We start from the raw sequence: 20075 nt of genomic DNA on the forward strand, positions 1-20075 counted from the left end.
CAGCTAATGAATGGGAGCTGCAGTTACAACGTCTATGCTTTCCCTACTATAACTGTTGACCCGTAGGTGGGCATGTAAAGCATCAACTCGGCAATGCCCAGATAGCCTTTAAAGCCTGTCAAAACCTCAGAATCTATGGTCATCACCCAAAGTGCTTGAAACTCCTTTTCCAACATCCAACCTGCCACCTTACACACTTCCAACAGGTGAGATGATGCAATAGCTGCCCAGAAGTTTAGGTGTACAGATCAAAAAGGCAAGGAGAAATTATTTGGTGTTTTAAGGTTCTTTGCTACATGCATCTAGGAAATTTGTAGTCAAAATAAACTTTTCTTTATGCTATGATTTGTCTCAAAAGCCAGGGAAGCAATCAAAGTCCGGCTGGCTGGTATAGCCCAAAAATTGTATTTGGGGCAGTCGGGGGAAAGAGTAATTCACAGAAAACATATTCAAATGGGTAATGAACAAATCACTAATAAAAAAAAACAACATAAAGTAGAACACTGCATCACTGATAATACTCTGTACTGGTAAAAGTGGTGACAAAGTCATCTCATACTGATGGTGAAAAATAAACTGGAACCATTCTTGGGGAAAGGAATTCGTGATATGGATCAAGATCATTGAGATGTGTACCCAGTGTGCAAAGCTTGTATACCACAGTGTTGTCTGTATCATTATTTATAACAGAGCAAAAGCAAAAACATCAAAATGTCTTATACTAGAGAAATGATTAAAGAGTGGTACATCGGGATGATGGAATGTTCCTCATTCATAGAAAAATGTCTTCCAAGAGTCTTTCATGACATGGAAAACATGGTCCTGATATAATACTGCATGAGAATAGTAAGACTGAAAGCTATTTACATTAGGGCTCCAAAAATGCTTTAAAAGCAAGCCTAGATAAACTGCTTAAAGGAAATATACCAATGTTTAAATAGCAATTATCTATTATAGGTGGCTCTTCTTCTTTGCCATTTTCTGTGCTTTCCAACTTTTGCTCAATGATCAATTATTACTGTTACAAAAGGAAATCAATAAAAGAAAAGAAAGAAAAGAAAAGAAATACACAAACCCTAATTCCAGTACCAGGAGACAGTGGTGGCAGTCATGAGCATGTCCACATTTGAGACACCCCGGGGATAGCACTGGCCACCCCTTCCATACATGCTGCCTCGTCCACCTGGAGTTTCCCCTATGGGGTCTGCTCTACCCGACCTAGAGGAGGCTACTGCCTTTGAAGGAGGCCACTTGAGCAATCCTTTCTGGCAAAAGACCCAGTGGGAGTAACAACAAGAAGGGAAGGGAGGGCAAACACTAGCCTTGGCTGCTTTGCCCCTTTGAAAGAACTGAGTCAAAAGTTCCACTCTGAAAGTGTGGAACTTGCAAGATTTATAGGGCTTGGACCCCCAGAACTTGCTTCTTGCCCAGGATCTTAGCTTCAGTGCATCTGTGTTCTTGTCAGCATCCGATATAACTGTTGGTCTCCCTAAGCCGTGGAGACAAGAGGGTGGTCTCCAGGCTACACAGCCAAGATGTTATTAACAAGGTACTTAGGGGAAAGGAACAGAGGACCCCTAGCTCACAGAAGCCATCCCCAATGAATTCTCCCCAATCTCTACTCTCCAATTGCAGGAGTCTGCCTTTATTCCGTATCTGAGATTTCTTCTGAATGTGCAAAATATTTTCTGGTCCCCAATTTAGTAAGAGCCTGAGATCTGACACCCCAAAACAATCAACTGTGGTTAGCACAGAACAGAGTTGAAGTAGCCCCAATTTTCCTACTCGCAGATAAGGAAGGCAATCCATTGATTCATCTTTTTTTCTCACAAGAATCACTTGACTCACAGAGCACAATGAAAGGAAAATGGTCTTCTCTTCCCTCTTTTTTTTTTCAGATTCTAAACAGCCTTCAAGCTCTAAAAGCTCAAATTATTTCCCCCAGAACTCAATTTTAAGAATAAAAGATAGATGAGGAACAAGTTATTATCAGAGATCTATTCAAAAGAGCAACTTCTAGAGTATGTCAAAAGGATTAAAAAGATTCAAGTCTATTTCTCTTTCAGCCTTTTCCTATAACAAGAAAGAATATTCTGGAAGAGAACCCTGAGTCCTTGCATGATCCTAAGGTATCTTTAAAAGCAGACCAGAATTTGTTCAGACTCTTGTTGTATTTGGTTATTTTGAAATATGATATATATGGCAACCCTCAGTGAATCTTACCCTATTCTCTGGTAACAAGTTTATACGCCATAATTTTCGAGGTAATGCTAGATGGAGCCAGCTAAGTCCCAACACCAATTATCTCTAATTATGTCTCCCTCTTTTAAGTATTTTGCAGTAACACCCAATGACTTGACCACTCCCAGAATCCTCTTCTCTCCACAGATGACAGCCCTTTTATGGAGAACCATGTCTTCCCCACCAGCCAGCTGCAGGAAAGCAAGAGCCCTCCCTGAGGAGTGGAAGGTTTCCTGGGAGGGAAAATCTTTCTATTTGTTGTTGTGGCTGGGCAGCTCTTTGCAAGGGGGCTTGAGGCGTTAACAGGTCACATACCTCACTGGAGAGAATGCACAGGGTATATTGGTATGGAGGTGGGAAATGCTTTTCTGCAAACGCCAGGGCTCTTCTAATAACATTTCAAACCCACCCCCCAGCATTGGGATCTTTTGAAGCATTTGAGGGAATGGGTGGTGTGGGTGAGGTTACGGACTGAAACTTTCATAATGAAAATGGATTGTTTTTACTCCAACCTCCTTGCTGACTTTGGGTACTGGACAGATAAGCACCAACAAGACATTTCTAAAGCCTTACCCGCTGCATCTTATCCAGTCTGCCATATTTTTGAGCTGAGCCAGAAAAGACTACCAGTTCCAAGAGAGAAAATAACCCACAGGGCATCTGGTTTTTTGGAGCAGACAGAGGCCAGGCTCAGATATTCCTGCTTTGTGGGAATCTCTCTGGTGGAAAGGAAGCCACCCCAGTTAGGAAGCGGAAATGGGAAAAGACAGACCAAGAGGAGGCTGGGCTTTGGGTCTCATGTGCACTTAGGTCTCCGGGTGGGACTTTGGGTTATAGCATCCACCCCCCAGGTAATCACCCTGCCCCTGACAGCCGCCACTGTGGTGCAGAACTCAGCACACGCAGTCTCCCATCCAGCTTTGTCATGGCTGGAGGCTTGCACTCTTAAAAAGGGCATCCCTGTCTCAGGCTGGTATCGACTTCCTACTCATTTCCATTCCCTGGCCTGAGTTTCACCTTCCTGCTTTGACCTGATAGCCCTACACCAAAAAAAAAGGTACTGACACCTTCCCCATCCCAAGTTGGCAAGTATCTTCTCCCCACTGTCTCCTTTGCTATGACCTCTGTTTCACTGCTTCCGGTGGAGAGGCCAGCCAGTCACTGCTTAGTACAGGGACCTCGGCGGGGAGACCCCGCGATGGGACCACAGCATCTTTGCATCTCCTGGAAAATGGGTAATCTCGATGTCCGTGACCGAGCTTTTTGGCAGCACACCTGGCCCAGCCCAGATCTGCAGAGGATGGCCTGGATTCCAGGACACCAAAGGCAGGCTGGAGCCTTCCAGACAGGGGCTTCCTGGTCAGGACTTGGGGATTTCCTGCCAGGGAGTTCCTCTCCCCTGGGACTGGCAGTAAGCCAGGGCAACATGCAAATTAGGAGACCTCCCTCTCTGTGGAGGAGACCCCTAATGGGAACCAAAAGGGAGCAGCTACGTTTACCTTAAGAAACGCCAGATCTAGATGGGTGAGGCCTTGCCTGTAACCGATACCCTGAGCCAGGGGGAAGAATCGAAAAAAGATTCATGCCGCATGGTGGTCCCTAAGGTAAACTGGCAAATGGACAGCCCCTGACCCTTGTGGGGTCTCCTGCCAGAAGCAGTGATTTTCCAGGACCCCAAATTTCTCCTCAGAGAACAAAAGGTAAAATTCATTTAGCAACATCTCACTCTTGATGTGAGGAGAAATTAAAAGTAACTGAACAGAGTCACATGTGCCTGCTTGGTCTCCCTGACCCCATCAGTTCCTTTCCTTCCCTCCAAGGGCCTAGCACGACACTGGATACAGGGCATCTGTGAGCTCATGGGATCAGGGAAATGCCAGCACCCTTTGTCCTCAATCATCTAACCCTTGCTTTGGGGGCCTTGAGGTTTTAACAGGAAGCAAAGAAAGAGAATACACACCAAAGAAAGATCCTGGAGACTGGGTGTGTTCCAAGTGTGAGATTGATTTCTTTTTATTGCCATCTTAACAAAAATACTTCGGAAGGCAATCTTTGATTCCAGCATAGGAGGGCAGGGCAATACCAGGCAATAATCAAGCCACTGGGCTGTTGGGTACGGGAGTGTTCAGTTTGCGGGGGGAGGGGGTGCAGAAACCCCCAAAGAACCCTAGAATGGTGGAGATGGAGCCAAGGGCCCAGGAGCGTCGCAGCCGCCCTCTGCTCTTCCTACATGGGTTTATAAGCAGCGCTCCAAGAAAGGCCATGGCAGGCACTGGGTACAGCAACCCTCCCAGCCCACAGCACTACGGCTCTAGAGACAGGTGTGGGGGTGGAGAGGTGGGGGAAGAGTTCTGCTAAGATCAGACTTAGGCCAGGGAGCAAAGAGGACACAGAGCCGAGCTGCACCCAGGTCAGAGCTAAGCTTGCGTCTGCCACTTCCCACATCCCTCCCTAACTCTAAGAACCCAGCTCTCACCCCATGCTCCAAAATGAAACACAAAGCTAGAGATGTGTGTAGCTTACACGTATGCAGCCCAAGCAAGCAGAGGCGAGGCATGCTGGAACATGAGCCCTGTTGAGCTGTGGGTTCTTTTAGAAGCCAAACTCATGAAACTTGGGTCCTGCCTCTCCCCAGCCACTAGCTGTGAGCCCTAGGGTCAGGGAGGGGTGAGTGGACTCACCTCCTAAATGCTGTTCCTGTCCCCCACTCCCACCCAGGAGAGTTGAGGTGGGGCAGAGGCACAGGGGGGCAGCAACTGGGGCAAGGAGCCAACCCCCCTCCCACTCCTACCTTACAGATCTGGACTCTGACAGGGGAGCTGGAAAAAATCCACAGTCCTGGCCCATCACTAACTGCCTGGGTCACTTGTCATCTAAGAAATGTGGATGATGACAATCATAACAATAATATCCAATCTGGCTGCCTCTCCGGTTGCCCTGAGAATCACTGAGATTATGCATCTGCAAGTGCAAGAAAAAGCATAAAGTGCTATCCCTAAGAATGCAAGGTACTTCTCCCTCCAGCATGAACAGTTTCTTCTCCCCACTCCACCAAAGGCAAGCACAGCAGCTGAGCACACACGCGCACAGGGACAAGCAGGAGGCCAAGGCAGGGGCACCAGCCACCCAGGGCTTAGAGCCCTGGGGCAGAGGAGGACAGACCCCTCCTTGAGGGGCGGAGCTCCACTTGCCCATCCTTAGGCCTCTTCCCCTTTGAAAGCAGCAGGATCAGGTACTGGGAGGCCAAGTCTGGGAGGCCAATGCAGCAGCCCTGAGGCTGGAATGCAGGATTCCATTAGGATGCTGCCCACTAGAAGCTCCTCCACAAGGCCTGCTGCTCTGGGATGGAATACCAAGAGGAAAATGATCCTCCAGGCCAAGCAAGCATCAAGCAGGTGGCTTTTCCTACAGCTTCAGCATCCTCCAAAGATGAGGGAGAAGGGCTGGATACATGCTCTGTTAGAGCACTGAGGGAGGGGATGACAGCCCCCACCCCCGCCAATATCCCACAAGGTCATCAGTCCTGCTCCTGGACAAGAGAGCCTGGTCCCTGTCTCAAGGACAGACACCCCTCCTCCATCTCTCTTCCTCTTAGTGCAGACCAGCCTAGTCAGAAATTGTGCTTTCTCTTCCTAGACCTGGTAGTCCGTGCAGGGGCTGGTGCTGGGGGAATGGGCGGGGGCTCCGGCAGAGTGGCCTCGGCCTGGGGGATAGTCCCCATGGGGGCAGCCCAATCTGGCCCCCGCTGAGAGGCCTGCACCCCATCCCGGATCTCCGTCAGAGTCTGGCACATCTCACCGACGCGGCCAGTCAGCTCGGCCACCGCCTGGCCGATGACGTGCATGCTGCCTGCCATGTCCCGGTGCACGGTCACCAGCTCCTGGCAGAACTGCCGGAGCACCTCGGTCTGCTGGGCCTGGGCGTGGAGGAGCTGCCAGTCGAGGCCCGGGGCGGGCGGGCTGGGGTGGGGCCGAGGGGTCCGGCAGGCAGCCTGGGCCTGGGGCGAGGGGCGGGGCGGGGCCTCTGGCTTGGGGCCCACCGTCTCGGACTGGTCTGAGGAAGAGGACGACCGGAGCAGGGTGGGCCTGGCCAGGTGGGCCTCTTCTTCTGAAGACCGATGCAGGGGGACCCGCAAAGGCTGCCGCGAGGGCCCCGGCGCCTCCTCATCTTCGTCATCTTGAGGGACAGAAACAAAGAAGGGCAAACGATTACAACAGAGAGGAAGGAGGCAGCCCAGGGTTGGGACCCAGCCCTGGAAAACACCCTAGAACCACCCCTACCCACTCCCCTCATCCTCATTCAGCACATGCCCGGACCCTGCCCCAACCACAGAGAAGCACTTGTTCCCCAAATTCTGGAAGCACGTAGGCCAGGCACCTTTCCCAGTGCCCGCTTTCCCTTCCCTTCCCAGGATCAGGTACATTCTAATGGGAAAGAGCCTGGCCCAGGGGACTTGGGGCCCCCAGTCCCAAGTGGCACCACTCCACTTCATCTCCCTGAGAGTCAGTTCCTGTAAAGATAATAACTGCTCTACTTGCCTACCTATCCACCTGCCCACCTACCAGGGTTGTTAAGAAGGCTAAACAAGGTAACAGACATGAAGGCATTTTGCAAAGCTCAAAGAGCCAACCTGCCAACCTGGAACCTGGCTGCTCTAGGTTCCAGCCTCTGCGAGGCCATGTCTGAGTTACCTGGGGCCCCCTCGTGGCCTTGCTGGAATCTGCAGCCTAAGATCCCTGATGCCTACTGCAGGGAGATGCAGACAGGATGGAGAAGGGAGGCAGGGATAGCACCAGAAGGACTGGACCATACAGAGCCAGGACAGCCACTGCTGCAGCAAGCCCTTTGCTCCCCCATTCCCCCAAGGTGGGTTGCACATTTTGCTCCCGTGCACAAGTGCTAGGCTGCACGCAAGTGGTCGACCAGATGGCCACTCACAGCCAGACCTGGGGAGGGCCCCAGCCCCTGTATACATGGGTCTGGGCATTCCCATGACCAAGATATGGGCTGATTCCCATGGCAGGAACAAAAAATGACCGGCCGACCCTACCAACAGGTAAACCCTGCCTGCTGGTACCTAGGGGGCTAAATTTAGAATCCCCCCACCCCAGAAGGTGCTGGGGAAGTCAGGGTAGTTCATCTTGCTGGTTGCTTCCGTCTCCCAAGGTTCCCAGGGTTTCCATTTGGGCCAGCACGGTAAGGGAACCTGATGCCTCGGTGCCCCTGCCTGGTGCAGCGCTGGGAAATCTGTCTTCAAGGCCAGGGTTGGTGGGGAGGGGAACCGGGATGTGTGAGGCCAGGGCTGGGTAATTGCACTCTCTCCCTTCCAGGGCCTCATTCCACCCAAGTCCCTGGCCCAGTGTTGCAACAGCTGGGTCTCCTGGCCGGAAAGGGAGGGCGGGCTAAGCCTGTGGGTGGGAGGGGCAGGCTCCAAGAGTGACCTCACTACCTCTGGTCTCAGGGAGACAGTGGGGTGAGCAGGGTGGGATTTAGGGAACAGGCTCCTCTAGAGGCTGGGCCCCCTTCTGTTTCTCATATTCGGGTGGGATTCATCCTGAGACCTGGGAGAACACTGATTCACAGGCAACCGGCAGACCCAGGCTGAGTCCTGGTTTGGAATCGAGTTCTGGGGCCACCTCTGAGACTGGGCCTTAGTCTCCCAGGCTGGGTAACGAGGAAATCAGTCTAGATGGTCTCCACGTCCCTTTCCAGTCCAGTCCTCAAAATCAGACTCTGTGGTTCGCCACCTGTCAGGATCCCCAGCCAAAAAAGAAATTAACCCGATCCCAGTGACAAGAGGCCCTGGGAGGGAAGACACAAATCTGGGAACCACCTTCCCGTGAGCTGGGGCCCATTGCCGGCTTCCCTGCAACCCTTCCTGCCCTGCTCCCATCTCTCCTAGGTGGTCTGGCAGACTATGGGCTGGGGTGGGGTGTGGGCAGAAGCAGAAACAAAGGGGGTGCAGCCCTGGCATAGAAGGATCTTGAGTGCTCCAGTTCCATTCCAGCGAGCCCCAACTAGAACGACAGCCCCAAAGGACACCCATCGCAGCCAGATGGGCCAGCAGATTCTGCACCCCAGCCCCCCAAAAGTCCATCTGTGAGACCCAAGTAGCAGAGGGGAAAGAGAAGGGCAAGGGGATGGGAGTGAGGTGGAGGTAGGAGCAGTATGGATAAGGGAGGGTAGCCAACGAGGAGGAAGGGAGCTTAGAGAGACCTGGGGTGGGCAGAAAGAGGCAGGTTGCAGAGTGAGTGTGGCACAGAACAGGGGTACAAAAAAAACAACAGAGAAATAAAGAAATTCGGAACAGACACAGAGAAAACGGAACTGGCCCTTCTGTGGCCCGGGTCCTGACAGCTTTGCTGCCGGTCTCACACCCCCTCCCCCTCCTCCACTACACTCGGGCTTCCCTGGCTTCTGGCTGTTCCTGGAACGTGCCGGCGTCTTCCCGGGGAGGGCCTGCGTACATGCCGTTCTCTGCCTGCAGGGCTCCCCCTCCCTCTCCCGCGCCCAGCGCAGTCGCTGCACCCAGTTTAACTCTCACTCGCTCGCCCTTCACGTCTCAAAATCTCAGTGCCACTGACATTTCCTCGGGGAGCCTTCCACAGTCCCCAGGGAGAACCAGTTCTCATGGTTCCTTCCGCTCCTTACCTTACTCTCCCGCAGGGCTGGCTACAGAACTTACAGGGTCAAATGCAAATTGCAAATGCAGAGCCCTTTGTTTAGAGATTATTAGCAACCCAGCCCGGGCCCTTCTGAACACGGGGTGCCCCGTGCAAAATGCACAAGTCACAGGCGCCTGCCGGTGGAGCTGGCCCTGCCCTCGGAATTCCCTGTGCTCGTCCCTTCATTACAAATTTACCCGTGCAATTATTTCATTAAAGTGGGCTTATGCCCAGGAGTCTAGGAACTCCCCAAGAGCAGGGCCTGCAGAGGCTCTACACACAGCGCTGCCTTCCCAGATCCCAGCAGGCAGAGAAATGCTCAGGAAATGTTCCAGAGAGAATGGACAAAAAAGGGCAGAACAAAGACAGAAGGGGGAGAAGAGGGAGAAAAGGGACAGAGTGGCGCGGAGAGAAAGAGAAGGGACTCGTGGTAAGGGGAGACCCCCGAGGAGTGGGCTGGGGAGCAGGGGGCCGGCGGCCGGGCGATACTCACAGCTGGTCGACGGGCTGTCGGTCCCGTCCAGCTCTGCCCGCGGGAAGCCATGCCCGGAGCGGGCCGTGAGCAGCGCTGACTCGATGGCCCTCTCGTGGGCAGTGAGCACGATGGTGGGGGCCCGGCCCCCGGCCCCAGGGCCCGACAGGGACTGCTGCATGAAGGCCAGCTTGTCCTTGGTCCTCCGTTTCATGTCATCCCATCTGTGCTTAATGTCCTTGACGGAGCGGGGCACCTGGCTGATGGAGGTGATTTTCCGAGCTATGCCTTCCCAAATCTTGTCCCTGTCAGCATGGGACAGCCGCATGGTCTCCCTCCCAAAGAGTACCGCTTCGTGGTGGGTCACCTCCGTGACCAGAATGTCCAGCTCCTCCTTGGAGAACTTGGGCTTCCTCTTACGCTCAGCCAGGGGTGCCACGTTCCTTGGGTTGAATATCCCACAAAGCACAATTGGGTAAATGACCGGCAACGTGGGTGGTCCTCGGCCGTCCTAATTGCCGGCCCCAGCTGGGGAGCCGGGAGGCACCTGGCACGCCCTTCGCCTGCTCACCACCACCACACCCTCCTCCTACCGCGAGGTCCCTTCCGCCTACTGCTTGGAGGACAAGGACTGGAAGGAGAGACGCGGCGTTACGCAGGTGGGAGCACTGGGCGCCTTCGGTTTTCAGGCCCTGCTTTACCTCCCACTGGCTGGGAGAGCGGGGTGGGTGGGGGGGGGAGTCCATGTGACCTCTCCTGGCCTCACTCTCCCCATCTGAAATAACAACCACACCAACCTCACCCGGCTGTTACTAAGGAGGAAAGGCAGAGTGCTATAAAAAGAGTTTTAGAGCCCTAAACCGGAATAAAAGACCCTTACTGGGGTTAGGATTTGGCCACAGCTTCTAGAGTGGTATTTGCATACAGCAAAGGGCTAGAGGAAGAATGTTTAGACCAAGGGCTGTTTACAGTGGGCTGCCGCTTTCTTAATTAGGGGGTAGTCACAGAAAGCTCTCTGTCACATGGGTCTCCTCCTCCCCTTCCCTGCTCCACATGCCGATCTCTTTAAGGGCTGTCAGAGGCCAGAGCCTTCAGGAAAACAGAGCGAGCCCCTGGGGGTGGGTGGGGGGTAGGGGTGAGGCAGCTGTGGCTTTTTGGTAGCTCGTACATGAAATGCAAGGAGCCCCAAAGCACCCATTGGGAGACAAGTTCCACTCTGAGAGAAAACAGCCCTTCTCTTCCCTCTCCGCAGAGCAGCAGGGGCTCCGGGCAAGGGGCATGGCGTGGCCCTTCACCCTCCAACCTGGCACCTGCTCTGGCTTAGGGACTCAGTTTCTCCACAATGTAACTATGTCTGTCGCCCTTTAACAAGTGCCAAAAGGTCCAAAAGATCCACCCAAGAGAGGAAACCGGGGGTATGGGGGAAATCTGCAGTCCCATCCATTCACTCGGCTCACCCAGCCTCTCCCTGGCAACAACCACACACCCAACCCCAACCTACTTGAATCTTGACTGAGATGGAGGCCCAGCAGCTGTGACTACCCAGGTGCCATCTCGGATCGGGACAGGTCTGTCTGCTTCCCAAACCATGGCATGAAGACAGCAGCACAAAGATCCTTCCGCTTTGGCCACCCATCCCCCACCGACCCAAAACACCACAGCCCAGGAGATGGGGAGAAGAGAGTGAGGAGCTCCAGCCCAGGGGCAGAGGAAGGGCCTTGGACTCTAACAGATCTGGAACTTAAGATTAGGACTCCTTGGGCAAGCCATGAGACCTCTGCAACATGAGGATGATAATTCTAGTGCCACCTCCCAGGGCTGTCAGGAGGATTTGATGCAGAGCCTCTCAACATTGGCACAGTTAGGCATTTGAGTCCTCAGTTCTTTGTTGGGGCTGTGCAATGCAGAACGTTTTTCAACATCCTTGGCTTCTGCGTGCTAGAAGCTAGTAGCATCCACCCCCAACTAGTGACAACCAAAGATATCTCCAGACATTGCCAAATGCCCCCCAGGGGCAAAATAGCCTCCTGTCGAGAACTACCAGTTTAATAAACACAGAACACCTAGCCTAGTTGACACTCAAAATGTGAGTGTCCATTCCCTTCTTGGTCCACTACAGAGGCCTTTTTTTTTATTTTTCAAAAAAACTAACAAACTCCATTCAATCATCCTCAAGACCCCAGGCTACGACAGTGTGAGTGAAAGTGTCTGCAAACTATAAATTGCTGCACAAATGGATGTGATGACTCATTAAGGTGGAAAGAGGATTCCTAGGATCAACTGGCTTTCCTCTCCAGCCAACAACCACCAAGTAAAAATGGCTCACCTGGTACCCCCCTGGCAACAGACCACCTGAGTGAAACCTACTCCTTGAGTCATTCATGAGACGAGGGCCCACTAGCTGGGACTACAGGTGCCATCTTGGATCAGGGTGGGGCTGGGAGCAGGAGGAGGACAGATCCCATGCTAGCAAGGCAGCGGCAGCAGAACCCACCCCACCAGTGCCAGCACGGGCCCAGGAAAGCCATGCTTCACCCACTCCCTTGTGCATAAGCAGCAAGAACACTGGCCTAGAAGTTCAGAGCCACAGGTTCAAGTGAGTCCTTGTTCTGCCACTGACTGTGTGATCTTGAACAAGACCTGGTCTTGTTCTGGGTCTCAGTTTTACACTGGAACATGAAGATTAGTCTAGGGCAGTGGTTCTCAACACTAGCAGCACATCAGAATCACCATGGAGAACTTTAAAAATTACCAATGCCCCAGGTCCCTCCCAGTCCCAGTAAGTCAGAAACTCTGGGGTACCAGATGATGGCTAAGTTACTTCAGATGATGAATCTCTTTCTTTGGGGCTGTGGTAAAGCCTCGACCCCAAGGTGAAAGATCAGGGACTGAGTGGAAGTGTGCAATCGAATCAGCTCTACCAGGTCAAAGCTTTTGGCACCCTTGAAAGTGATAGTGCAGAAAGGCCTGCCCCCAGACTGGACTTGCCTGCTTGGCAGAAGGACACATGCGCCTTTGCTTGCCTTGAACCAAACGGGAGCAGCAGGGCACAGGACGGACATCTGATCAGTGGAACCCATCCGTCAACCTGTCTGAGCACCTCTTCCCCAACTTCTTTGTTTCTGCTCACAGTGTCCCCAGACAAGATCCTGGCCCCTTTGAAAGCCCAGCTCCTCTTCATCTGGGTTCTTGCAACACACTGTGCCTCAATTCAACAACTGTATTAGAAAAAGTGGAGTCCGTGGTGGTAGGTGTGAGCCCCAGGAGGGCAGGGCTGGGTCTGTCCATCACGGGCACCCAGCCCAGAGCCCGACTTGCAGTAGGTGCTCAGTAAATGGGTGTTACACTGATTTGCTGAGCTGACCCGAACCCAGTGGTCGGGGAAGAAGAGGAAGGCAGTTGGGAGTGGCGATCCCCCATCCTGGAGCCACTTTCAAGGCCATGTCTGTGTGAAAGTAGAGTGGGGGGTGGGGTCCCGGGGATGGGGGGCTTGTCTTGGATGCCTGGACTGGCCACACCCTAAGGCAGGGGTCAGCTCGGCTCTGTCTGCAGCTGTACCTGCTAAATGGCATTGAGAACAGCTGCCCTGACAAATGAGAGAACAGATCTAAAATTACTCTGGAAAGTGTAAACTGCTGCTCTGCCCCAGCAGCAGCTCTCAGAGGGGAACAGCCCTGGGCAATGAGGTCACTGGGGAAGAGGCCGGGGTCCTTGCCGTGGACTCTCCACCTCAAAACTTCTCATTTGCTTGGAAAACCTCCAAGTTTTAATGACAGAATACGCCCTTTTGGCAAGCCCCTAACAGTCCACCATCCAAGCTCAATCACTCCTCTACCGACCATGGGTCACGGAACTGCACAAATGTCACAGAGAGCCCCAGTCCAAGGTGTGGCTGTGCTCCTGGGCCCGGCCATCTGAGGCCTGCCTTCCCTCTCCAAGACCCAAACCCCCCACCACAGGTCCTGGTCCCACACAATATGGCAAGACTGAGGCCCCCACACCCGCCCACAGACCCCACCAGGCAGAGCCCCTAGGAACGCTGCACATGCCAGCAGCAGAGAACCATCAGCAGAGCATGGTCCTGCATCCTGGGCTCCAGGCTCAGCTCAGCCCGCTTTGGGTGGCCCTGTGCGGCCTTTAAGGATCCCTCTGGTGCTGCAAACCTCCATCCCAAATGCTGGACCAGGGTCAAACCACTCAGGTCTGGGTAGCAAGCACTGTCAAAAACTGACTGAGCTACAGACTTTGCCAGAAACCTTCTCTTCCATGGGGTCATTTAAATAACTGTGTGTGTGTGTGGGGGGGCACACTGGGATGAGCCCTGTACAACCTCTGTGGGACACCTGTGCCCTGTGAGAAGGTGTCACACCCCCATCTCATCTCCCCTGGGGAATGCTGTCAGGACCCTGGGGTCTGGGTACTCCAGACACACTGACAAGTCCCCCTAACCCACTGGCCTGGCCATAGGCCTCCCCTCCAGAGTCCCCTGATAGAAGCCTGGGGAGCAAGAGGCGCTTGCAGAGCTGGACGCATCCCAAAGCCTACAAACAGCAGTCTCAAAGCTTGCAGGGGCCTCACCGCTGGAGACCCCATCACCCCAACACGCTTACTTGGCCTCCTTTCCAGAGGCCGGGCAAGGCTCCCGGGAAATCAGTAGAGAGCAGGACTCACCTCATCCAGTTGGCTTTCGTCTCATCCGATCCATCTATGGACTTGTAGCGGTTGTTCTTGTCCACGATCTGGAAGACAGGGACAGAGTATAGAATGGGCCATCCCAGAGGGGCCTCTCACACCGCTGGGCTTCTCCCCAACCCATAGCCCCAGGCCTGGCCCCATCTACTACCTCACCTCCCTTGCCTCTGCCCTCTCCCCAGAAGACTGAAACCCACGCTGGGACAGGAATCCCTGCCTCCTCCCCTCCACCCATTCCCATTCTCCCAGAGATCCTTGGGGTGAATGAAAACTCTTCACATGGGCTTTGAATGTGGGGGAGATGGGAGGCAAATGGATGGGACCACCTCCCTCCTCTGTCTTGATGGACTATCCAGAACACGGTCAACTGGTGGCATTTTCGATAGTCTCATGTTGTAATGGTAACAGCTACATCCACCCCTTCCTCCCTCTAAAGTTTCTGTGGGAAACAGAGGCCAGGACTGCTGGCTGGGGAGACAATGTGATTCGAGAGAGCACCCCCTCTGTCCACCCTAAATGTTCAAGAGTCCAAAGGTTTGGGGTTGGGTGCCTTTCTCCTGTGTGAAAATGTCTTCTTGTGCCCTCATTCTTGAATCCTAGTTCAGCTGGATTTCTAGGCTGATAGTTTTATTTTCCTTCAGCACTTTGAAGATGCCACTGGCTCATAGACAACCTGCTGTTAGTATAATGTTCTTTCGTGGACAATATCTCTGGTAAATTTTTAAACTCTCCTTTTATTCTTGATTTTCTGCAGTTTCACTAAGTTGTTGCAATGTGGGAACTTAAATTTTTTTCCGCCTCCTCATTACTTAAAGAGAGCACTTTCAAACTGAGGACAGATCTCTTCAGTTCTGGAAAATTCTCATTATGCTTTTGAATATGACTTCTCAGTCATTTCCTCCAGTTTCTTTCTGTAGAATTTCTATTAAACATATGTAGGAGTAGTTCAATCTATTCTCAATGTCTTTTAACTATTCCTTCACGTTTTTTCCCTCTTTATCTTTCTGGACAGCGCTCTGAAAAAATTTCTCAGAACTCTCTTCCAATTCGCTAATTCTCTCTTCATGTACAGTCAAGAGTTTAAACCACCAATTAGGTTTTTCCTTTCTTTCTTTCCTTTTTTATGAGTACTTTTAATTCAATGAATAGTTTTCATTCCCTGAATTTTTAATGAATTCTTTTTCAGAGTCATCCTTTTTTTCATTCTGCCTCATTTTGTCTCATAAAGTTATATTCCTTCTTTTTCTAACAGCTTTTTCAAGCTTTAATTTATCAAGGTATAATTGACACAGAATGTACAATTTGATATGTTTTGACAAATGTATATACACCCATCACTACAGTCAAGATAACAAACATATCCATACCCCAAGAGTTTCCTCATCCCCCCTGTAATCCTCCCACTGCCCCTTTCCATGCCTCCCATTCCCACAGGCAAGTAGTGATCTACTTTCTATCACTATGGGTTAGTATTTTCTAGAATTTTTATATAAAGAATGGAAGCCATGTCTGGCTTCTTTCACTCAGCACAATTATTTTGAGATCCATCCATGTTGTTGTGCATATCAATAGTTAATTCCTTTATATTGGTAATTAGTATTCCATTATTTGGATGTAACACAGCTTATTTTTCTATTTATTGATGGACATTTGGGTTGTGTCTAGTTTTCTTACTATTACAAATAAAGCTGTTATGACAACTTACTAGTATTTATATAGACATATGCTTTAATTTCTTTGGGTATATACCTAGTAGTGGAATTACTGGATCATATGGCAATTACATTTAACTTTGATGAAACTGCTAAACTGCTTTCCAAAATGGTTGTACCATTTTACATTCCCAAAGCAGGGGGAGTTCCAAATAGTCCACATCCTCGTCAACACTTGGTATGAACAGTCTGTTTCACTGTAGCCATTCTAACAGGTGTGAAGTAGTATCTCATTATGGTTTTCATGGGCATTTCCCTAATGACTCATGATGTTGAGCATCTTTTCATGTGTTTATTTGCCATCTGCATATCTTCTTTGATGAAGTTTCTGTTCAAATCTTTTGTCCATATTTTAAATCAGGTTGTTTTCTAATCGAATTTTGAGAGTTTACACGTCCTTTATCAGATAAATAATTTGCACATATTTTCTCCCAGTTTGTGGCTTGTCTTTTCATTTTCTTCACAGTATCTTTTGAAGAGCAGAAGTTTTAAATTAAAACAAACAAAAGTGCACTAACTTGTCTTGTTTAATGGGTGTTATTCCTTCCTTTCTTTCTTTGAAAATTCTAAGGCTGCAACCACTAATTGCCCCCCATTATCTGTCCTCCATTATCTGTTATCCCCTTCATTCACAATAATAGAATCTCTGGGTTATAACTGGGCACCTCGCTACCTGTAATAGAGAATATATTTCTTGGCTTCTTCTCTAGCCAAGTTCTGGCCAATTATAAGTGGGTGGAAATGTCACGTATCAGCTTCCTGAAAAGGCAGCTGGTATAAGCTCTTTGCCCTTATTCTTCATCCCTTCCTTCATCCTGCTTCCTAGAATACAGATGTGATGGCTGGAGCTCTAGCTGCCAACTTAGACTGTGAGGATAACCCAAGCATTGATATGGAGGACTTAGAAGAGCAGACCCACCTCATCAGCCCTAGACTATATGCACGAGAGAGAACTAAACTCCTGTTTTATTTGGGCCCCTGTTATTTTGGATCTCAGTTACTCATAGTGAAATCTAATCCTAATACAGACTCTAAACTGTTATTTTAAATTCATTTTTAGAATGCTATTTTTATTTTATCTAGAGTGGATTCATTTCTCATCAGTTTGGAAGAGGTTATCTTTTTAGCAGTAGTTTTCTTCATTTGTCTTGGAGATTTGGTCCAAAGGCTCATCTTAAGTGGAAGCCCCTCTCTCTCTCCCCACTCTCCCTCTGCCCCATTTCCAGCAGTAACCTGTCTCCTCTCTCTAGCTCACGTGGGGCACTTTTATTCCATATTATCCCGCAGGAGCTGAAAACTGATGGCCACCTCTGCCTGCTCTAGACAGGAGTCCAATGAGCCTTGTTTTCTGTTTTCAGCTCTGTTTACTGTGTTTCTGTTGTGTGTGTGTGTGAGTGTGTGTGTGTGTGTGTGTGTGTGTGTGTGTGTGTGTGTGTGAGACTGCAATGTGTTTTGGAAGAAAAAGGTGGGGTTGGGGCTCCAAGCATGAACTCTCAGAAGTTCCCTTGCCTCCTCCATCCACACCTTCTTCACCTCTTCTCTCTCCCTGGATATTCCCATCCGCTCCCAGACTCTTGATTTGTTGATTACTCACAAACTTTTATCTCAAGCCCCAGATGTGAATATCCAGCTGACCACATGACATCCCCCCTTGGATATCTCACGGAAATCTCAAATTTCACATATGAAAAGATTTCCCAATGCCTCAGGCCCACCCCCAAGTCTGCTTCTCCTCTATTTTCTCCATCTTAATTTTTGACACCTCCATCCACTCAGGTTTCACAAAGAAAGGTACACTTCATTCTTCCCTCTCTCCACCCCCAACATCCAATCCCTCAGCAAGTCCTCCGAATTGGATTTGTAAACCACTCCTCTCTCTCTTCACTGCTCCCACCATGGTCCAGGCCCATATCAGCTCTCTCCTAGACAAATGCAAGAGAGTCCAAACTAACCTCCCAGCTGCCACTCTTAACCCCCATCGCTGCTCCTCACAGCAGCTAGAGTAATCTCTCATAGACAAGAACCAGGTTCCATCACTCACAGCGCAGACACCCCACCCCCCTCCCACGGCCTCCTCTGCAACTGCAATACAATCTGTGCCCACAGTGACATCCTTCAAGACCCGAATGACCTGGTCCTGCCTGCCTGTCCCACTTACCTTGAGCAACCACCATCTCGAAGCTGGAGGAGAGCCTTCCCATCTATACCACACCCGGATTTTTCTGAAGACAATGCACTGTTTTGCATGTCTGTAAAGTTTACAGAAATGATACCCGAGTGATTGTATCCTTTTGCAATGTTTTTCCAGGAAACTTTGCGTGGCTGGACTCTTCTCATCTTTCAGGTCTCCTCTATGCCACCTCCTCAGAAGAAGCCTTCCCTGACTTGAACCTAAAGTAGATTCTCACTCTGCCACACCCTGACCTCCATATCACCCCCCCGCGAATATTTTCTCTATTACATCATCCTGCACTTCGTCAAGCCCTAATTAGAAAGTGCAATTTTTTTTAATTAAAAAATAAAAATTTTTAAGTTTGATGGTGTTTATCTATTTGTTGGTTTGGTAATTGGGTTATCCCTCACTAGGCAATAAAGAAGGCCAAGTGCATGGTATGGTTTCCCCAGTTCCTAATGCAGTGTGTGGGAAAGAAAGGAAGGAAGGAAGGGAGAGAGGGAAGAAAGAAAATCCTTGTAAGAAAAAAGCAAGTCAAAGAAAAATTGCTTATATTGTGTTTACATTTTAGTAAAAGGGAAACGTGGTGTGCTGGGGCTAGCTCATACAGGTTCACAAGAGCTGACAAATTTCCAGGGAATTAGTGAAGCAGTTGTTTAACAGTCATTGTTAAAAATTAAATTATATAAACAAACTCAATTAATTACCTTAAGAACAAAGGTAATAAATACTCAAAACTCACCCCTTCCTACTTATTTTACTATGTTTTACTATTAACTCTGCTCTTGAGGTTAAGGGTGTTCACTGTACCCATACAAGGGAAATCCTACATAATGGTGACTGCATATCTCTTTCCACGTTGTAACCTGAAATCAGCTATGGTGGAAGAATTTACACCACAGAAAGCGGCACCTACTTCCCACCCCCTGCCAGCCTCCATCACCATCAGGCTGTTAAACCTTCGCCAGCATGTCACCTTGCATATGTTTGTATGTGCATAGAAAATCTGGCAGGTAAATATCAAACTCAACTCTGCTTACTTATTGAGGAGAAGGAAGAGGGAAGAGGGATGGTGCTTTGGCTTTATTTGTCTATTTATGAGACGATAATGCTTTGCTGATTTAAGAAAATCTCAATAAGACAGAAAGAGAAAGCATGTGGCTTGGGCTTCCCCTCCAGTCTCGCAGAGAGCCCTATTCTCTATCAGACTATGAATCACCCTACAGTCTCATTTTCTGATTGCTCCTCTTCCTCTCCCTTTTGACAGGGGTTCCCTGGGGGAAGAGGAGAGTCACCTCTAGGGCTGCAGCCAGCAGAGGAGCACCTGAGGGGAGTAAGGGCTTTGGAGCCAGAGGAGTCGGTAGGGTTATGGGTTGAATCGTGTCCTCCAAAAATATTAAGTCCTAATCCCTGATACCTGTGAAGGTGACCTTATTTGGGAAAAAGGTCATTGCAGATGGAATAAGTGAAGTTATAATGAGGTTAACTGGAGTAGGGCAGGCCCTTGAGCCAATATGACTAGTGTCCCTATCAGAAGGGGAGAAGAGACAGTGTCTGTGATCTGGGGAGAGCACCATGTGACAACAGAGGCAGAGACTGACCTGCTGCTGCAAGCAGGGGACACCAAGGACTGCTGGCAAACTGCCAGAAGCTCGAAGAGGCAAGGAAGAGTTCTCCCCTACAGGTGTCAGAGGGAGCATGGCCCTGTCAACACCTTGAATTTGAACTTCCAGCCTCCAAAACTGAGACAATAAATTTCTGCTGTTCCGAGCCCCCAAATTTGTGGTACTTTCTTATGGCAGTACCATTAAGACATTAAGACAGGTAGATTCTCAGCTTCAGCACCTACAAGCTGAGTGGCCTTCAGCAGGTGACTTCACCTGACCATGCCCCAGTTTCCTCACCTGTAAAATGGGGTAAAGCCCACCCTTTGCGGCACTGCCCTGATGACTGACGTGGAAGGTACGCAGTGAGCGGTCACTGTTAGCATTGTGATCATTACTGTGATTATTACTAAACGGATTAAATGTTAGCTGTTGATTCCTTGGGGGGTCTGTGAGTCAACAATGAGTTATCATCTGCCCTTTTGCAGCTTCAGCTGGGCAGAGGGGCCTGGGCAG

General features: G+C 50.2%; 1 protein-coding gene across 6 annotated transcripts in view; it reads right to left on the reverse strand.

Annotated features, from left to right (window-relative positions):
- Positions 1-20075, reverse strand: part of PRDM11 (PR/SET domain 11) — an 85447-nt gene that overhangs the window by 15529 nt on the left and 49843 nt on the right. For 5 of the 6 annotated variants that reach the window (XM_037838689.1, XM_037838687.1, XM_037838688.1 and 2 more), the window contains exon 5: positions 14050-14117. In XM_037838689.1, coding sequence (XP_037694617.1) covers positions 14050-14117 — 68 coding nt within the window. Of the gene's footprint in view, positions 1-4079; positions 6418-9399; positions 9822-14049; positions 14118-20075 lie in introns of those variants that run through there. The other variant, XM_037838691.1, reaches the window with a different exon arrangement.

Source organism: Choloepus didactylus, chromosome 6 (assembly GCF_015220235.1).
Source record: "Choloepus didactylus isolate mChoDid1 chromosome 6, mChoDid1.pri, whole genome shotgun sequence".
NCBI classification, from domain to species: domain Eukaryota; kingdom Metazoa; phylum Chordata; class Mammalia; order Pilosa; family Megalonychidae; genus Choloepus; species Choloepus didactylus.